We start from the raw sequence: 20,218 nt of genomic DNA, 5'->3' as shown, positions 1-20,218 counted from the left end.
AGACTCTGCTTCTCATCCTTCCGACTAACTCTGAGTTTAAGTCCAAACCTACAGCATTTTACTGTATATAGTCATTGTACACCCGTAGTTGGACCTTGGAATGTCTCATCATTTCAATGGGCAGAAGCCAAATCTTTTTTTGTAATAAGTGTGAAAGGATATTTTCTTTCCATCAGGCGAGGCTTTATCTCCATCGTCCAGCCTGTCAGACGCTGGCAAAGATGAAAACTGTTGATTGTTTTAGTCCTGAGCCACACTTTTTACAGAGGCCAACTGCCTGCTTACCAGTAATCCACTACACTTACACATTTCCCCATCCTTCTACTACCCACATGTGGATTCTGACCCAAATTCCAGTGCTGGAATTTTGTTTTCCAGTCCATAGAGTCAAGATGAAGAGACACAGAACCTTGACACTGGCTGGAGGGTGATATACATCTGTGGGACAGTCAGATGAAGAGAGTAGTTCATGGAAGCTGTAAGTGGTTCCAGACCTTGAGGTTTTAGGGCTCCCTGTTGGTTTCTTAGCCATTTTATCTGAACATTTCTTATGGAGGAGATCTCACTGTCCATCACTTTGTGTCAGAGGTGCTTCAGTAATGAGGCTGTAACTTAACACTACATGCTGAGTTGTGGAACCCAACAGGGATCTCATGGTAGCAAAGAATACTGGTGTGGCTATAGATAATCCATAAAAGGAAACGGCTTAGAGCACTCAGACCAGATGGGTTCTTCTGAAAACATTAAGGCTCCCTTAGAATAAAGCAGGGTATTGTAATAATGTATTTTCTTGTTAAACCAACTGAATGTAAGTGCTGATTAAAAATTGCCTCTGGAAAACAAATAAAATACTATAATATTCATCAGAAAGAACAACAATCTGGTTGTTGGATGATCAGATGGAGTTTTGGCATTTGTTAGAATTGTACATGTTCTTGCTGCCACAGTTTCGTCTGAGTCTGTGATGTGACAGAAATAAAACTGAACTTCACAACAGAACCGACAGCCCATACTGTCTGTCGCATCTTCCAGACATCTGTAGCTTCACATTTTTGTTGGTATTTTTTTCTTCCTGCTCGCCCGTTCATGGGATATTTACAAGTAACAATGCTTTTCTCTTCTGAAAATATCTGAGAAGGTAATTGTCTTGTTTGAATGAACTTAAATGGACATTTCGAGTGAGCACCCTCACAGTGACTAGTCCATTGATCCATAGAGATGTGCAAAAAGACTGTCATGGTGTGTGAGTTAACACAACATTAAGGTTTGCTATGGTAGTCAGTGTTACTGGTGTCACATTGTGTTCAAGTACACATCGGTTACATAACTTGCTTGCCATCCTCATAGTTTGCTTTTTGCTTTTTCTTTTTTTCTTTTTTTTTTTGGCTACAATTATAAACTGAAAGCGTTTGCCCCATGCAGCAGCAGAGCAGAGGCACGTCACAGACTAGCAGAGTCTTATCATGTAACGAGAGGAGGACAAGACATAAAAGAGGATTTAGTGGCAAAGCAAAAAGCAAACACACCTACTTTTCAATATTTTGGATTTAAAACCAAAGCCAAAAGGGAAGGTGAACATTAATGAGTCAGTCTGCAAACTTTGTCCTATGATAGTGGCAGCATGGAGGTAATACACCTAATCTACAGATACTGAGCAGATGCATCTTTTCACAACTTACAAAACTGATACTAAACAGCAAAATATACAGCGTCTGCCCAACTTCGGTTAGCCCACAGTTGATGTTGTGCTTTTACAAGGAAGAATGACCTAAAATTTTGTCTTTTCAGCCAAGGTCTCAAATTGGAAACATTTTGACTGTCATTTGGCTGGATGTTCAGGCACGAGTTTCAGAGCTTTCTGTTAGCCTAAACATTTATTTTTTCATTTGTGCCTTTTGCTGGTGTGAGCAACCACTTAGTCCACTGCAGTGTATCTCCTGGAAGGGTGGCAACCAGACTGCTCAATCAAAATGATATTTCTATCACTCAACAGCATGACAATCAAGTATGAATGTGCTCAGGCTATACACCACCTTCTTTTTCCCATTTGTTGAATGCAGCCTGCAGAATTTATAGTATCTTCTTTGGATTAGTTTGTCAAAGTAATTGATTATTACTGGTTACATAGAGACAACTGCAGGCAAATAGGTGGTCCTTTAATTTAACAGAAATGGTAACGGTTAAATGAAGTATTGGCGGAAAATCCTTAATCTTAGAAATGATCAAATTTTTGTACGTTTTCTCAACATACCTGTCTGTCGGTGGATGGCATGAGAAAAGAAGGCAAGTTTAAGAAGAACCCGTTTTACTATTTCTATTACTAATTAATGCATAGTCTTTGTGGCTTTGAGGAAGTCCTCCGAGACTCATAGTGGATGCTCCTTCCAAGAGGGAACATCATGATCAGTTGATAATTTCATGCTCTAAGCTTTTTTCTATGTATTCTTTGCAGAAGCCTAGTCACCTGATGTACAGTAAATGTATATAATTAGTGCACAACAATAAACAAGAAAAGTTTGGTTGTCTCACCACGAAATGGGGTATATTGCACCTGCTCAGATTAGCTTTTGTTTTGAAATAGTGGGATTGTAAAAGTCAGGTACTTGAATCACTGTTTGTGTTCCTTTTCTTTTTAATTGCGTTTACTCAAGCAAAATGTTCATGACATAATTGTGATAAGAAGTTTTTGGTCTTTCTGCTTTCCGTTGAAAGAAGACTAAAAGATAATCTCTGAAAATATTCTTTCATAGAGACACAGAGAGGACTTCAGCCCCAAGACGAATGTCCAGCTCCAGAGGAGACAATGCAGCTTCACTGCCCATTCTGGGAAAACGGAAACGTAAAACGTAAGGAGAGGTGGAGGATGTGGAGGATGAGAGAAAGATCTCAGTGACATTTAAGTTTTGATTGACTTTTTATGCAAATTCCTTTCTGCCATTCCTTTGTAATTTTCTGAAGTTGTGTTGTTTACTTCATGTGTCATGGTCTGAATAAATGTTGAGTATTTTAACATATTTTGTAGTCCTGTGATCCATGATGACATGTGTCACACAGCTGACCTTGGACTATGAAATCAGGACTTAATTTTCTTCAGCACTGTTTAGTGTAGTTTAAATAATCAAAAGCTATTTTATTTAGATTATTTATTTATTTATTTATTTATTTAAGCAATCACAAACACATAGGTACACATAATTTCTACGAATATCCAGGCCAATTTCTAGTTTTATGTTGCTGCTTTTAATGTTGTTTTTAGTTCTATTTTTTGTTTCTAGTTTTTTAATTCTTAATTCTTTGTAACGTGTTAATGTCCATTGTAAAATGCTGTTTATACTGAAATAACCTATAGGGGCATTCAGTAATTTTGCATGTTTGCTTTTTTGGTTACGTAATAGATTTATCTTCCAATATTAGCTGCCCTTGTAGTTACAAACACATGTTGAGATCTTCATACAAACTGTGCAGATCGTTTCTGTGGTATAACTATTGAAGTAGGAGTTGTATAAAGATCCCCAAAATGCATAAATATGCACTTTTTTCTCTACCAAATCACTGGGTGTCTGTTTTTGTTAACCTATCGCCTCCATCTTCAAGAATTTCTCTTGTATTTGGGCTGTTGTTTGGTCGACTCAGATTAGGAGGGGGGGCATGTGGGATTCCTCTGTCATTTGCAATTTCAAAGCGTGCAACAGCTCTGTAGTTTTCAAATTGGTTGTTTTCTTTGAAAGAAAAGTAACTGGGGTCAGTTTAATTCAATAAAGCCAGTCCTTGTGAAAACCCCAGGTCAAAGCAGGCAAGAGTGTAAACACTTAGGAAGGGGAGGCGGTGTTTATGTATACGTGCGTGGGAGAGTGAGCAGGAACACTCTTGGGAGCCGACCCTGATTGAAAACAGAGCTTGCCTGGAGTCAGAAACATGGTGCTTCGGACTCAGTTGTCTCTCTCCTCAGACAAAGCAGGGACACACTGACGGACACCGCTGGACTCATATCAATATGGCATGCTCATTATACCACACACGTCTGAACACACTGCATCCCTACTTCTTTCCTATGCAGTGATGCTCTTTAGCTTAATTAGCAGAGATGCTACTCTTGCTCGAAACCACAGGAGAGGACTGAGTAGCTCCTGATCCCTACCTCCATTTGGGAAACACTGAAGCAGGCAGTGATATCATTGATTCTGTATACACACCGTCTCCAGGAGAGATTCACACAGACTTCGACCTTTCAGTAGGAGTCACAATCACCTTATTTGTCTATGCCTGGGTTGTGATGTTGAAAAGGGTATTTGTCGTCTGTCCAACACGTGCTGAAACTGATTTTGAACCTCATAATGTCCCCTTCCCTGGACCTAATATACATTAACTCATATTCCAAATGCCCTGTACAGCTGTGGCAGCGTTTTGTAGCATCAGAACCCTTCCAAACCTGCTGAGAAAGGTTGACCAATCTGAATGTCATTGAATGTATATGTAAAGTCAGTCTGATTCTTCCAAGAAAGCAGAATAGCAGATGCACAGGGGCACATCAGCCCTCAGGACTGAGTGTTCTGCATGAACTCCTCTGCCCATGACTGCGGCTCCCATTAAGCTCAACCTTGAGGACAAAATGGCAGCAGTGTAAACAGCCCTCTTAGGCTGAAAATCTTTTTTCCACCCTAAAACAGTTAAATGATTCTGCCAATTGGGTGACTAATTTCACTTGTACCAGGAATTACCCAGAGGCAAGTTTGAAGGGGTGCCCACGATAATAGGAAAATCCCCTTATGTTGGTACAAGATTTCCTTCTGGGGTGACATTTCCATTTGCTCATAGACATTGAAAATTTGATAATTACTGACAACAAAAACCAACAGACTTCAAAATTAATGTCTTACCAGGTTGTGATAAGTTATAATCCTGAAACAAAACAACAATAAAATGAAATATTGTTGTGATATAAATGGTTAGTAGTTTAGATTTTATTCTTGGATTTATTTATTTGCATAAAACAGTAAGAGAGACAACATAAATTATATACAAACATCGATTTAATGCAGTGCAAAACTGGAAAGAAACTCTCAGAGACCTATGTGGCTGCTCCCCTTCTAAAAGAGATATTTTTTTAAAAACAATATGGGTGAATATGGGTGACAAGTAGGCAATAATAAATAAGATATAATACACATAAGTTGCACAACCATTTTATATTTTGTCTGTTTTGTCTTAATGAATTAGAACAAAAACAAGGTTGGTTTAGGGTTAGGGTTGGTGAATGTGAATATGTCTCACCTCTGGTGTGATGGTCAAGATAGACATTACTTCAATATACATCACTGCAACTTACTTTTTTAACATCTTCTGTGTTACTTCTGTCTTTCAGATGCCATTTATTTTGGCTCAAAGTTTCAAATTCAACCTGCGAAATAGCGTCTGTCATGCCTGGAGACAAAACAGTCTGTGAAATCCTTGGTGATTTGGAAACTGATTCAGTGCAGTGCAGTTACACATTTGATAGCTTGTCAGGCTCTGACATGTGTACGTGTACTGCAAACTGTCAAATGTCCTATATTTAATTTTCATTTGCATTTTATTATGCAGTGCTACTCTGCTAGTTTGGTTTTCTAGCTCCAGCATCAGAACTAGTGTGAATGCATACTCTGAAAGGATTGCTTTCAGCAATACCGATATAAAAATGTAAACATAATCATTTTGTCAGGATTGTTGTGTTTGTGAGACTTGTCAAATATAGATAGATGAATACAGATAGAAATTTGAACATAGAGAGCTAGAATTTGTTGTAGAAGCTGGGAGAAATGGGTTATTAGTCAGTTTTATAGCCTTTAATTATTGTCTCAATGGGCCTCACAATGGCCACATTATGAGAGAGTAAATGAAAACCACTCTGCCCAAATGTGGACACCCAGTGGTGATAAAGAAAAACTCCATGAAAAAGTAATCGAAAAACAGAATGGTAGAGGCTTCCTTTTTAGAGTACAAGGATTCATAAAAAAAAAATGAAACGAGCAAAATACACAAACAAGAATGTTGATCTTGAATTGTTGATCTCAGAATCAACAGCCTGACTATAAAATGCTCAACAAAAGGTCCACTTACTTTGTGTTTGTGAAGCTTTCAACCACACCTTGTGGCTGTATTCAGCAGATGGAGTTGTTCACTATAAACTAAAACATCTTCTTGATGTGTCACTGGTTTACTACTTCAGGAAAGCTCTGTTTTAATAGCACCTGTGAAGAAATACTTTTATAAGTCTTGAGCTGAGTCTAGTATCTTGAAAAAATGTCTGGAGATGTGTTGTTCTTAGTGCGACGGCATGCTTTGCAAAGGCCATCGTAACAAGTCAAATTGGATGATACATGGACACAGGGTTGTCCCATTAACAATGACCATAAGCTGATCTGGTTAATGTGGGTCTTATTGTTTTATTTCATGCATTTCTTGCTGTATTGTATTCTGATGGTGTAGACCTTAATGATGTAACTGGTGATTTAAATATTACCAAAACCAATAGGAATGTTGACCTGAACTTCAAAAAATAAGACCCAAGCTGAATTTTCTACTTACAGATTTTTGTTCTGGTTGCTGATTACATCAGCAGCTTCTCAACCTGTGACACATCCAAACCTTTGTACTTTGTAGAAAGATCTAATCTGATCAAGATAACGAGCTGAATGTTACTGTGGGTGTGTTTTCCTTCAGACTACTTGAACTCAGGTTGTATAATCATAATTTCACTTTAGTGTGAAATATATTTAAATTTTCCCAACAACAGTTGTAATTTGTGTTTGTTCTCAACCTCGCAATCTAAAAGGTAATGATTTAGGCTTCAGCCAAATGCAATTAACTACCTGGTCGGATGAAACACCAGCAGGTTCGTAGACTCAAAGACACAATAACAGTCAAAGATAAGTTCATGAAGTTGAGCCAGACTCCATAATTAACTAAATTCCCTCAGACACTATGTGTCCATAACAAACGCCAGCAGTCTTGTTATTTGAGAGCGTGAATTGATCTGTTTACATTCCTGTTTCTTCCTGTATTTTCTTGGACATCTTACTATCTTGGAAGGACCCTCGGTACATTCTATGCTATGCTGACTTTGGCCATTATTGAGCTATCTGACTCTTCCCAGCCCCTTCGAGGAGTTCTCAGATAGGTTGAAGTTTGGTTTTGCCATTAAAATTACATTAATAGGTAGGCCACTTTCAAGTCTATTCCAGCTTCAGTTTTTGTCAAAAGTAACTTTAATAAATGTCCTAGATCAGTTGCAAAGGATGTAAAATAATGACAAGCCTTCAGAAGACTCCTGTTGCTTTGTCTTTTGTTTTCTTTTAAAGTGCGAGCAGTTTAGATAGCAGTGATGGATGCATTCACATCCTGTTCAATCCTCATTTACTTGTCTGGCACAACAATGGCAGACTTAAGTTGAGGATTTATCACATCGCTGTTGGAGAGATAAAGAAAGTAGCGTTTTGAACTGACAGACTAAATTACAGTCATTTACAGTATCAAATAGCTTCTTTGGGACTTAGACTGACAGGAACCTATTCTTCAATATAATAAAGTGCAGGTTCAGCTTGGAGTTTTTTGGAAACTGCAGTTATCATTTGCCGCAAAAACAGCAAGAAATAAAACATCAGAAATGTCTGCTTTTTGAAATGGTAGTTCTAAAAGCCTGTTAATCTGTGCAGTGTACATTTAAGTCTTTCTATTTAAATGTGCACTTTTATTCAAGAATGCATATTTCATAATGGATTCTCTCTGGAGAAAGGACTGCTTTGAGTTTGATTTGATTCCACTTAGAACTTTAAGGAATTTCAGACTTTGTGAGACATCAAAACAGTTTGTTCCAATAAGATATGGCTTCGAAGACAAGTTGTCGACGTTAGTCAATGTGTGTCTAGACATCCTTGTGATCTGCTGCTCTGTTCAAAATCAAACACCTCTTTTGGGTGATAGTAAATCAACAAGCCGAAATTTCCTTGACATGGCAATCCAGTTGTAGGATCTGGATTGTTGTGAATCATTTAATCAGCTGAATTTTATCTTTGCAGTTTGTTATAAAATCCCTACCACATCACACAAACTTGAATCTACTAATTACCATATCAGATGGGAGTATGCAAATTTAGTTAGTTGTTCTCTAGGTAAGAGGAGGACGCCATCAGTGGTGCAGTTGCAACACAGGCATGTTCAAATTATTCAGTGCGAGTTGAAAAATGCAAGATCCAAACACAATGTTGAAGAAATACACAATGGTGAGTTTAATCTGTTGTTACAGATTCAAGATGAAGGCACATACACGTCTCAGTACAGGTACATACCTTATCTAAGGTGCCAATTAGCATTAGATAACATGCCATACTGTGGACACTTGATCAATAATCAGGCTTCTTTGTGTGTGTTTGAACATATGATCCAATTATGCATCAATAGCCAGGGCATGTTCATAGATTTGCAGGCGTTTTGCAACACAATGATTATTGTATCACTAAAAGTAGTCTAAGGCTGAAAAAGAGACTTGCATAAATACACCAGAGGATCCTTTACACTGAATTTTGATTGTGCAGTCTTACCCCAGATAATAACAGCAAAATCCATTATAGATATGAGTTAGATCCCCTGAATTAACTCAAATGATCTTTGGCATTTGTGTTTATCCTGAACGGGGATTGTCTAAGTGGCATTAATTAAGCGGTGATTACATTTCTTGATACTTGCTTCTTCATACAAAAGTCATTTCAGTTCAACACTGGGATAAAGCAGTGATTCAGTAGGATTTTCATATGTCACTGAATGCCAAAACTCTGCTCACACTGACATTACATCACCCAGCTAATATTAATTCTGTTAAATATTATGACATTGACATCATTGAAGTTTTTTTTCTAGGTAATTTTATACTTTCGAGGCCCTGCTCGTGTGTTTTTGAAGGCATTAATGTTGTGTATCTGCTGTCTAGTTTTGTGATTTTTGAGTTGGTGAAATGAGCGCCCAGAATCTAATTGCTCCTCTGGGAGAGGTAAAACTTGGCTGAATTGAATTGCAGAGACATATATTTCTTGATGGTTTCTTTGACTTTGGGGGGCGTGCATAGGTTGCTCAGCAGCAGGTTGTGTGAGTACTGCAGAGCCTATTTTTGTCTGGAGAGTGGAACACCAACATTTTGTGTCATTGGGATAAATACTGAATATCCATCTGCAGTGGTTCAGTTGTGCCATAGCTGACTTTGTGCTTTGACTTGCCTGTGGGGAAAAGCAAGCAAAGAGAGAAATTTCAGAGATCAATAGACTAAAAACACAGATCACTTCCCTTTGGTATATTCATGCCTGGAGCGTTGAAGCGATGTAGCATGACCCCACATTCATACCCCACAGTTTTTGTGGTTTTAACCACTGATACAATTTCCACAAATCTCCTACCACTCCAATGTTTCTTGCTTTGAATATTCTTGTCTGGGGCACCTCCCAGTTGCTCTCTGTCAGTGCTTGTTACCATGTTTAATATCATGTTGAGAGACTTCCGCAGAAGGAGCCATGACTCTTGCTAATGAGGCAGATAAGAGGTTAATTAGAGGTGAAATACATTTTCATAATTTTTTTTTAATGTAATTTAGACGTGATCAGTTTTCACCTCCTCTAATCATAATTCATGTTGAAATGAGCTCTCCTCCTGAGTCTCTGGATTTAATCTAACATGAAAGCCTGCTCTCTTTTAGTCATGTGGTGTAGAGTGTATTCAATTTGCATCAAGTGCAATTTAAGATGTTCATTAATAAGATGTCACTGTCCTGTCAAAACCATGTATCTCCAAACATCAGTTTTCATTAACTGTATTTTTAAGTAGTTTACACTGATCACACACAACATTAAAACTGATTGCTGTAAATCAACTATATATGTATATATATATATATATATATTTATTTATGTATGAAATCTTTTGTGACCCTAAAAGGAGTTGCTTTGAAGTCTCATGAATGTCCTCAAATGACGTCACTTGAGTCAGCATCGGGTTCGATCTGAAGACTACAAGTTGGAAAATTTCGGGGATGTGGAGTTAGAGAGAAATGAGCTCATCAGCGCTCTGTGGCCTGCTCCTCATCTCTGCCTGAGGCTTGTGGCTCGAAGCTACATTAGCCGCAATTTGCCTTAACAGACTTGAATCCTCGACTGAATGGTTGGCAGTCAAGTGGCATTGTGGGTAATATAGGTGCCAGGTTTTGACAACGAAGGCAAATGTGTGGAATAAAAAAGATATCTCAATTCTGATCATTTTGTTTTAAACCATTCATCATGATACCAACAGTGTTATAGGAGTGCAATGTGAAATCAAGAAGTCTTAAAATTTTCTCAACCCATAAAGGCAAATTGTACACTTATGTTTATCCACCAAAAAGTGCTAGTTAGACATGTTCAGGTTTTTAGGAAATTAGGTGCTCTCAGAAGAGATAGGTTTTCAAATATCACCAAATTTTGAGATTGATGGTTTTCACTGGACAGCAACAAAGACTTCATTACTTCATTTGTACTGCTTAGTTATTACTAAAATATTTGGATGTGAGTTTATTTGAGTTTGTTTCAGTGACCAGTGAAAAACAGGTTGAGAGCAGTGGTGATAACTGCAGAGCACAAAAACTGATTGGTTAACTGATTAACAATCCCAGTTTTATGTGGTGCTATCCTTTACCATAAAAAATAAACGAATGAATCCAATAATAATAATAATAATAATAATAATATAATGTAAAAGATGCATAAGATGCAAAAAAAAAAACCAACAAAAAACACACACACACACCAGGAAGTGAAATGAAACTGACACAGCAATTGACACTGGAAAACATTTCCAGATGATGAATACAAGCCAATCTCCTTCTCCTGCAGCTGAACAGGACAAGCTGTAATTTGTCAAACTGATTGTGATCTCCATTACCTCTATGTTTTTTTTTCTCTTCAGTTTCCCCTGAATTGTTTGTATCTTTAATGTGGGCTGTTACAGCAATCTACATTCAACTGTGTATTGTGATTGTGGTCCAGATGAGGACTTCAAAATAAACTTAACTGTGTGGACTATATGTGCTTTCTACAACCATGTACAAAACTTTTTCAGTTGCACCAGTTAAAATCTGTATTTGTGCCTGCAGTATTAACTTTCATGCTTTAGTGAAGTGAAGTGGACTTAAAGCCGCAGTTCTCTTCAGTCTCTACAGCTCATTAGTTTATCAACTGTTTAATTATTTAACATAACCTTCATTTTATTTTCATATTTTGAGTGTAATTTGATGGGTTTTTTTTAAATCCCAGGTTAAAACACATTCTGGTCATTTGAGCCAGTTATTTAAGTTAGTGTGAAGATAACGCTGAACACAGTGTACGCAGAGCCATAGAAGGCAGTAAAGCGAGTCTCCAGAATCTCCTGTGTAAAATTCTTATAGTCTTATCTCGCCAAGGGAGGAAAAATCCACATGGGAAAATAAATGCCGTTGCCTCAATTTAAGCATTGGCATTCAGCTGCATAAAGCTGAATGCTGACATCAGCACGCTAAATTTTCATGCTGAAAACTGGTATCAGGGGAAAAGTCAGGAGATCACCAAAGACATTAGGATAGATCTAATAACCACGAATGTCAATGCAAATTTTAATAGCCACCTATCTATTAGTTGCTGAGATATTTCAGTGTGAAACAAAGTGGTGGACACTTGTCACGTGGTCACGCTAGAGCCTTCATCATGGCTGCAAACACCCCTTTTATTTTGTTTATGTAAATTTACATCCATCAGAGTAAATTTTACCCCAGAAACAGATCCGCTCTATAAAATAACAATTATCTTGTCAGTTCATCAAAATGTCACTGAGGAATAAGCACAGGTCAGAGGTGGGAAAACCTGCTCTGATGCTACTGCAAATGCCTCGATTGAATAGTTAACATATAAACAAACCAATGACTGTTCCACCCACGTTTGCCTCCACAGGTGCTGTTGAGTGGCATGATGTTTATCTGCTTTGTCACCACTGTTCCCTGTGCTCCCTATAGAACACATCATTACAAATCACATCAGCCCGCTATAACATGTGCCTAAAACATCTCTTAGCCACTCCCAGTTCCAGTTGGCAGCTCGCAGTGACTGGAATGAGTTTCAGAAGACTGTAAAATTGGACAATTCCATTTCTATCTCAGCCTCCAAAGTCTCTATTTCAGATGCATTTCCTGGCACACATGCAAGTGTTTCTCAGCAAATATGTCTCTGCCAGCGCTCCTAAACTACAGGTGTTTTTTTTTTTTCTTATCCCTTTCCTCTTCTGCTGTCACATCACCACAGTTTGTCTCTTCGCTGGCTGTCAGGACCTATTCCTAATGTATTTGTCTGGTATTATGCAAAGGTTAAATAGAAATAGAGGCTAAAGGAAAATAAATATTGGGAAACGTAGCAGGAAATTGAAAACACCAGACTGGCCATGCATGCCCTCCAGTGCTGAAGCCATTTTGGATGAAGGTCATGGGATAATTTCTGTCCCACAGTTCCACTTACTGACTTATCCTTCTCCTTTTTGTCTCACGATGGCATTTTTCATGTGTGTGAAGATACCCTGGTTTCCAGTTACACACTTACAAACACACAAAAGGGATTACATCTCCCTAATGTGCCCCTGTTGTGTAAACACAAAAACATCCTCTCGTGTGTGGGATTTACAGCAGGTATCTACTGGGGTGAATACAAATTTCAGTAGCTGGGCATCAGCTGATTTTTATCATGGAAATATAAGCCTTATAACACCTGTAAGATGAGGGAAACTTTGAGATATTTTTCTTTTTATTATTGGCAATATCTTTCCTGACAACCAGTGACACTGGTATTTTTGTGTTTGGCTTTTTAACGATCACTTCACTGTCACACAATGTGACAAGTCTTTCTTCTTGGACTTTTTCTCAATGATTTACTCTGAGATCCAGATCCAGCACATTTGACATTTGTCAGACGTGCTGGATACTGATACTCATGACAACAGCTCTGTTATTTCGATTTATTCAGAACTACCTGTTGTTGTTGTTGCTGTTGTTGTCATGCTTACTGTGCAGGATTTTTCTGAGGTAAATGAATTGAAGCCACGTGTTTCAAACAGTACATGTAAAATATCAGGAGCAGGTTTGAAACATTCAGACGATCAATGAAATTCATATGGATTATTCTGTGAGTTATATTTCAAATGAAGGTTTGAAGCCAGTTTGTGCTTTTTCAACCTGTGTTGTTACAAGAAAAGAGCCACCATGACACCTTAAATGGAAGAGAGTTGCTGGTGTTTCACTTTGAAACTTGAGCAGTGGTGGCACATCTTCAATGTTTTTGTCTGTAATTAATGATGAATAAGCTTCAAAGTTTAAAAGTGAAAGAAGTTAATTTGGAATGTAAGACATGACATATTTTTGGAGGCATTTTCCTCTGTGATTTGTTACTTGATTTGTCTGTCTCTTTAAAGGTCAAAGAAACCATTTCTTGGAGAAGCGTCACGGTCTCTGCTGGATGTTTTTATGAGGCTCTCTCTCATTACTTGTCCTCGCAGTGCTTTTGTTTGTTTTTCTTACATACTCCAGCAGCATTATCCCTGTCTGTCACATTATTGTAGGAATGAAGACCTGAGGTGGAGCATGCTACATCTACTGATGTGTCCGTGCGTTTCCAGTACAGCACACGGCAGCTTTGCGGTAGTGAGAAACACGGTAGTCCTTGCAGAGGGCCACATTTCGTCCGCCTTCCTCACATCTGCTGATATGCCACAAACAAATGCATTTGCTTTCCTAGCCAGCTGGTTGAGGCTCAGCAGGGTACAGGAGTGATCTCCTGGCTGCTGTGGGGGGATAATATCAGATTTATAAAACAAAACAAATCTACAGAAAGCTGACATTCACTTTGTTCAGGAGGAAATGTGTTTAAGCAACAAAAGCAAACAGGGAACGCTTGTGAGGTGTTTTCCAACGGGTGACACAAAGACTGGCAGAGTGAGTGAGACTGCTGTTTGTCTTTGTAAACAGTCTAACTGAATTACAGCTCAGTGCTTTTCTAGACTGCTGACATTTTTGACTGAGTTGCTTATATTATTAACCCACTGCTCTGCCATTTCCATGAATGATCTCTGTCAGTGCAGGAAACAGACAGGGAATGAAATGTGTTTTAATAAAGCTGGATCGCGGCACTTACAGTTGTCAAGGGGATTGTAAATAGCATACGGGGAGGAAGACAACATCAGCTCCACATTAATACGCTCAGAACATTGTGCATGTAATCATTTCTACGGCTTGTAAATTAAATGGTTCCTTGGAGACAGCACAGTGCTCATGTTGTCAAATCTCTTATCTGCAAGAGGTTTGTCAGTGGGGGCCAGGGACATAATCCTGCTACGCTGCACCTGTCCGCAGTTACCCTGTGTGTTACTGACTGTGGTCTCTGTACTATCTACTGTGCTTCATCATGGTTTAGGACCAAGGAGCACATTTAAACCTGAAATATTCTTTGCTGCCTGTACTGACAAATACTTCAGGGTGACAGATATCAGTTACATCCATAAACTCCCACTTACCCCTCCTAGCTGCTGCCTTAAACTGGCTACAGCATTGCTCACATAATATTTACCTGCGTTAGTGTGTCTTACAATGTATTCCTTCCCTGTTAAGGAAAATAAAAGTGTGTACCTTCCAGTTAGATCATTTCTCTGCTGCATGAGCCTCAGCTAAACTGTTGCAGCGCATGCATAATGCATGGTCATGAGATGCAGAATTCACAGTTGCATTGCCTTCTCCTGCTCAGTGGATATCATTTGGTTTCAAACTTCATAAAAATTTATGAAAGACATCATCATTAATCTGAAGCCAAAATGTAAATCTTGAACTGTGGAGCTATTCCTGTACTTTTATAGCCTGCATCAAGGTCACATTTATATTAGCTCACACTGCAAGAATATAACCTAAGTGACAGCTGTTAAATGATGTTTTGCACATCAATACATTATGACCATGTCATGAAAAGGCACTAACTGTGGACATCAAGTGAGAAATTGGCTAAAGAAAATGGAAAACAGCACACAAATGTTTATATTCTCATTTAGTATCTTTTAGTATTTTTTTTTTCTAAATGAATGTAATTAGCTTTTTATGGTGTTGCTGTAATTCCTACAAACTTGAGCTAAAGCAGCTGCCTTTGAGTAGACTGGCTGAAACATTTTAATTAAGGTGCAGAGGAATAACACATTGCAGGGTTCATGGTTGGACTAAACCACAATGGCAGTTTATTCACTTATTTCCTGCTCTGTGATATGACTCTGTCCCCCTCTGTTTCAGGGAGCCTCTGAACTGTGACACTTGGTTAAAAATAGAAAAAAGCCTGCAGGTACAGTTTGCCATACAATTCAGGAAACACTTCAGTAGCTTAGCGTCCTGCCTGCCAGGCTGTGTGTGAAGTAATAAACATTAACCGGACTAATTATAGGAGGATAGTTGTTTGCTAAAGCAACAACATTTGATTGCTAAGGAGGCAAAATCCTGAAAAATATTCCCTATAATATTCCCTAGACTTCCACACTTTATTTGTGTTTGTATGCAACTCTCTGTTTGTGTAAACCTGTGCTGCTTAAAGCCCATCCTGCCACTTTCTTCTCCTCTCTGTAGATTTCACCCTGTGTGATCCAGATCTGTATACCCTTCTCTATCTGCCACAAGCAAGCCAAGAAGCAACAGTTTTTATGCAGTTTTTATGCACAGCATTTACAGTTTATTTCTGTAAATTTCTGTAAAATCTGTTGAACAGACATTGTTACTCGCCTTCATCTTGTTTTATGCAGTTTTAAGAAAGTTTCATGAATGTAGAATGTGGAAAAGTAAAGTAGAGTTAAAAATAATAATTATTGTCCATGTGGAGCAGGTCGCTCAGAAAATAATGTTTTTGGATTCTGCTATCGGCTCTTTACACTGGACAGTATCTGAACCTCTGTGGAACTAATTAGAACCTCACATCACACTTGCCTGGAAGTATTTCCATTCCCATGTGGCAACTCTAAACCAGGTCTGCAAGTCAAATATATACTCAAACCAGCCAAGACAGACAAGACAATCTCACTGTATAAATGGCCATCATACCTCACACAGACCTCTGGTGGGGAATTCTTCTATATTAGCAACACTGTAGAGTTTGTTGAGCTGGCTGTGGGGATGCAGTGCATATTTATGTGGCACTAGAGACTATAACAAGATTTTTTATTTTTTTTATACCCATGTCACTCAGATTATTTTACTAAACAGAGAAAATTTACTCTTCCATTTGGGATTAATGTGTGCAGAGGCACGTATGCTAGAGTTCTTTATTTACATGCTTATGGTGGATGATGTCATCCATCCTTTGGACAGTCTTACAGGCCCACCACCACTGAGACACAGAAATGGAGAAGCTTAGCAATGAGCCTCCTCATCCATCACAGCAGGCTCGGGTGGAATGTTGTGACCTTACAATCTTCAGCAAAATAATCACAAGTTGTGGCTTAAAGGTCCTTGTCATCCACATGAGGAAGCAATATATCTGTTGTTTTTTTAATCTCTTGTCTTGTCTTAAATATGTAGGAACTAACATGCAGAAACTGCCAATGTCATTTGGGCTAATATTGTTTTTGTTTTCATTGTTTTTCCTTTTTTTTAATCTTCATTTTTGTGAGAATGAGTTAATAAGGATCTCATTTAACCTTGTCACCTCTGATGTCAGACTTTTGCACACAGCTTGATGTTGAGTTGTATTTTATGAATGCTTACTTGATGATAAACATCAATAATTGATGTGGCACTAGGTCCAAGTTTTTCTCACTGAATAATTTTGTTGATGGGATGTCTAATTACATGATGGATTCAAATTACAGGGGGGATTAGCAGGATCTGACCCCACTGAGTAAGACTTGGACAACCCTGCCCCACCAAACAACCAACAGTTCAGGGGGGTTGTAAATATTCTTACCTGTAATTGTAAATATTATGCCATATTTCACATATTCATGCCTAAGAATATTCCATCCATCCATCCATTTTCTATATTGCTTATCCGAAACCGGGTCAGATGACACTGGGTGAGGGAGGGGTACACCCTGGACAGGTCGCCAGTCTATCGCAGGGCTGACACATAGAGACAAACAACCACACACACACTCACTCACACACCTAAGGGCAATTTAGAGTCACCAATTAACCTAGAGTGCATGTCTTTGGACTGTGGGAGGAAGCCGGAGTACCCGGAGGGAACCCACGCATGAGAATATTGTAACACGATTTTAGACACCCCTAAAATGGACCATACTATTTCTTAACCTTGACGCTAGCTGAATGTCATGTCTGCCAGCCTCACTCCCATCAGTGGCTCAGGTCCTGAAGTCTCTGCTTCCGTGCATTGCGTAGACACGGTAGGAAAATATGAGTAGTATAATAATTATCTAGCTTGTTAAATACACATTATAATCTTATCTTCAGCGTTCAATTGTGTTAAGTATCCACAGATGAATGCTAGTTTTTAACTATTGCCTTAAGTTACACTTTAGCTAACTAATGATAGCTAGTTTTCATTTCCAATGTTGGCTTGGCATTTCATACAGGCTATTCTGCAACTTTAGCAGACACTGGAGCTCAGTCATGAGGCAGTGAGACAATGGAGGATTATTTGCTGTAGAGATATGTTTTGACATCCATATGGAGTTCATTGTTTCATTTTAATAGTCATTTGTGTGGCTGCAGTGGTTTAGTTAGTGTTTTATCTTTTTGCTATTAGCCTGTGTAATAGGCACCATCCTTTGTTTTTAATGAGGAATTCAGGAGTTTTGGGTACAATATTACAACCCATGTGAGCTGAAGGCTAAGTAATTGTATAAAAGAATACTGTCCTTGTCCCCTGTGCTTTAGTTAAAAAAGAAGCATACTGTGAGGATTGTAACACTTTAGTTCACTGAAGCATGTGCCTGTCATTGTAATTCTCACTCAGCTGGCAAGTACAGATATATTTAACTAAATATCCAGTATGACATCACATTAAAATTTTGGTTAATTATGTGATTACTTTGCTAATTTAAATTATTATTATAATTATTATTAATTATTTTTATTATCTTTATACTGTGTAATATTCAGTCTACCATATCCAAGGAGTTTTCTGTATTTCTTTCAAATTTTCGTGCCATTTAAACATTCGAGCACTTGTGTTGAAATTTGTTTTGATGCCATGTCAAAAGAAGTAATACTTTCCAGTGCACAAAGAAACACTTATTATATTAGGGAGCAGGTTTCAGTTCTTTTTGTCACTTTGACAAATGAGTTCAGAACCATACAAAAGCTGTTTATGTCAAAACTTCAGTGATGATGTGTATCATTTGAATGTCTGTCTTGTCACTATAGCCGGCCTGGCCTGGCACTACATGCACACCTCTCCTCAGCTGAACATGACACCAACTCTGTATAACCCGTGCCATTAGATTTACCACTCTATATCTTCTAAGACATCAATAAATCAGAATACATCATATTTTGTTATTATCAAAATATAAGCATAAGCATAGAAAGAAATATATACTATGTTTAAAAAAAAAACTAAACTATCAATACAAAACAGATATACATAACAAAATAACAAAGAGGGAGCTCACATACCTGTGTGTAACACCATAATATTAGTACAACAACTTTCCACATACACACCTTTAAAGGAGAAAGGGTGAGAGCATGAGAAACCATTTCCAATCTACGCTATTGACAGGAGCACTATATATAGTTTTACCTCTCCTCAGCAGAGCCCAATACTGACTGAGGAGAATAGCATGAATCTACAGGAAGTGACATGGTCAAAATGTCAAAGGTCACACAGCAAGAATGCAATTTATAAGATAACTCAAACCATAACCAAAAGAATATGTACAAGAAGAAATATAAATACAAGAAAAATAATAATGTATTTCACAGACATTATTACAGTTTTCCTGGAATAAATTATGACACAATTTAATAATGTGTAATCCTATTTGAGGCATAGTTCATTGTTTTTACAGTGACTTAATGTAACTTACAAGCTACAAATCTGATAAAAGATCAAGATGTTTTATGAAATCATTAGGAAGAAATCTACTTTGTGGTTTCTCTTTCATGGTCATTGTGATAATGTCCATCTGTAACATCTGTTTAACTGGTGCTGTTTCTAAATCAGTTGAACTCATATTACATTGGCTATAATTTCAATGAGTCCAGCGATGCATGTTCATTTCAGCTTTGGCTGTAGCCAAACCTCGTTTGTAATGATACTTAGCAGGGATAAGGCAGGAAATTGTCTAACAAATAAAATCAAATCCAGTTACTGCACTGTGTCCCATGGGAGACATCCATCAGAGAGCAGAGCAGAGCAGAGCTGTTCGAGAGCTTTACCTATTTGATTCAACAGAAACCTTGAACCTTGATAAATGTCTGTTGACATTTATCTAAGGAAAGCACTAAAAACATTAAAAACATTTTCTTTGTCATGGATCCTAAAACACAGATACAGTATAGAGTACAGTAATATGAACAGTCACTGAAGTGAGGGGCTCTTTGGTAGTTTGAGTCTATACACAATGTGGAGTGTTATTATTCACTGATTTGTTGTATGTCCTTAACAATGTGAGCCCAGGACGTGCAAGCAGTAATGCTAGATACTGCTTGGGTTGACAGACCAGGAAGGATTGTGTCATCTGCGCTTTGTCAAAAAAGTATTAAGTTATTAAACAAATAAGTTTCCCATAAATCTTAAGAAGAATTGGAATCAGTACAATACCATTAAGAGCTTTGTTAGAACCTTAATGAACTAGAACTGATGATGGGAACATTTAGTTGTATCATCATCATCACTGTAGAAATCTGACACAGTAAAGTTCATCCTGGTTGGAAAACTTCATTTACCTTCAGCAACCTGAGCCGAGTACTGTCTCTGACTTGGTGAAAATCAACCATCAACTGTTGCAAAACAACAACAATCTATATCTGCATCTACATTTTCTTCTACAACACAACAACTTTATCAGAAAGTTCTACAATTCTGGAACTGCAACGCCGTTTCAAGCTGAGCTCCAGCTGCAAAGTACGACTGCTCTCTTTGTTGCCATTCAGTATCTTCACTGAACTGAAATGGACAAAGAAACCAGGTAAGATCTCCCATATCATTGAGCCACATTGAGAAAT

At 38.0% G+C, this 20,218-nt stretch overlaps 1 protein-coding gene across 2 annotated transcripts in view; it reads left to right on the top strand.

Annotated features, from left to right (window-relative positions):
• The window catches only part of rad18 (RAD18 E3 ubiquitin protein ligase), a 56,672-nt gene that overhangs the window by 26,302 nt on the left and 10,152 nt on the right, over positions 1-20,218 (top strand). Inside the window, exon 13 of one of the 2 annotated variants that reach the window (XM_071493673.1) lies at positions 2,751-3,014. The exons of the other annotated variant lie outside the window; for it this stretch is intronic. Coding sequence (XP_071349774.1) covers positions 2,751-2,850 — 100 coding nt within the window. The 3' untranslated portion in view covers positions 2,851-3,014. Of the gene's footprint in view, positions 1-2,750; positions 3,015-20,218 lie in introns of those variants that run through there. 2 annotated transcript variants of the gene reach the window in all.

This window comes from Trachinotus anak, unplaced genomic scaffold (genome assembly GCF_046630095.1).
Source record: "Trachinotus anak isolate AG129_WGS33_773 ecotype Australia unplaced genomic scaffold, CSIRO_AGI_Tana_v1 ptg000013l, whole genome shotgun sequence".
Taxonomy (NCBI): Eukaryota; Metazoa; Chordata; class Actinopteri; order Carangiformes; family Carangidae; genus Trachinotus; species Trachinotus anak.
This window is presented reverse-complemented; position numbering and strand designations above follow the sequence as displayed.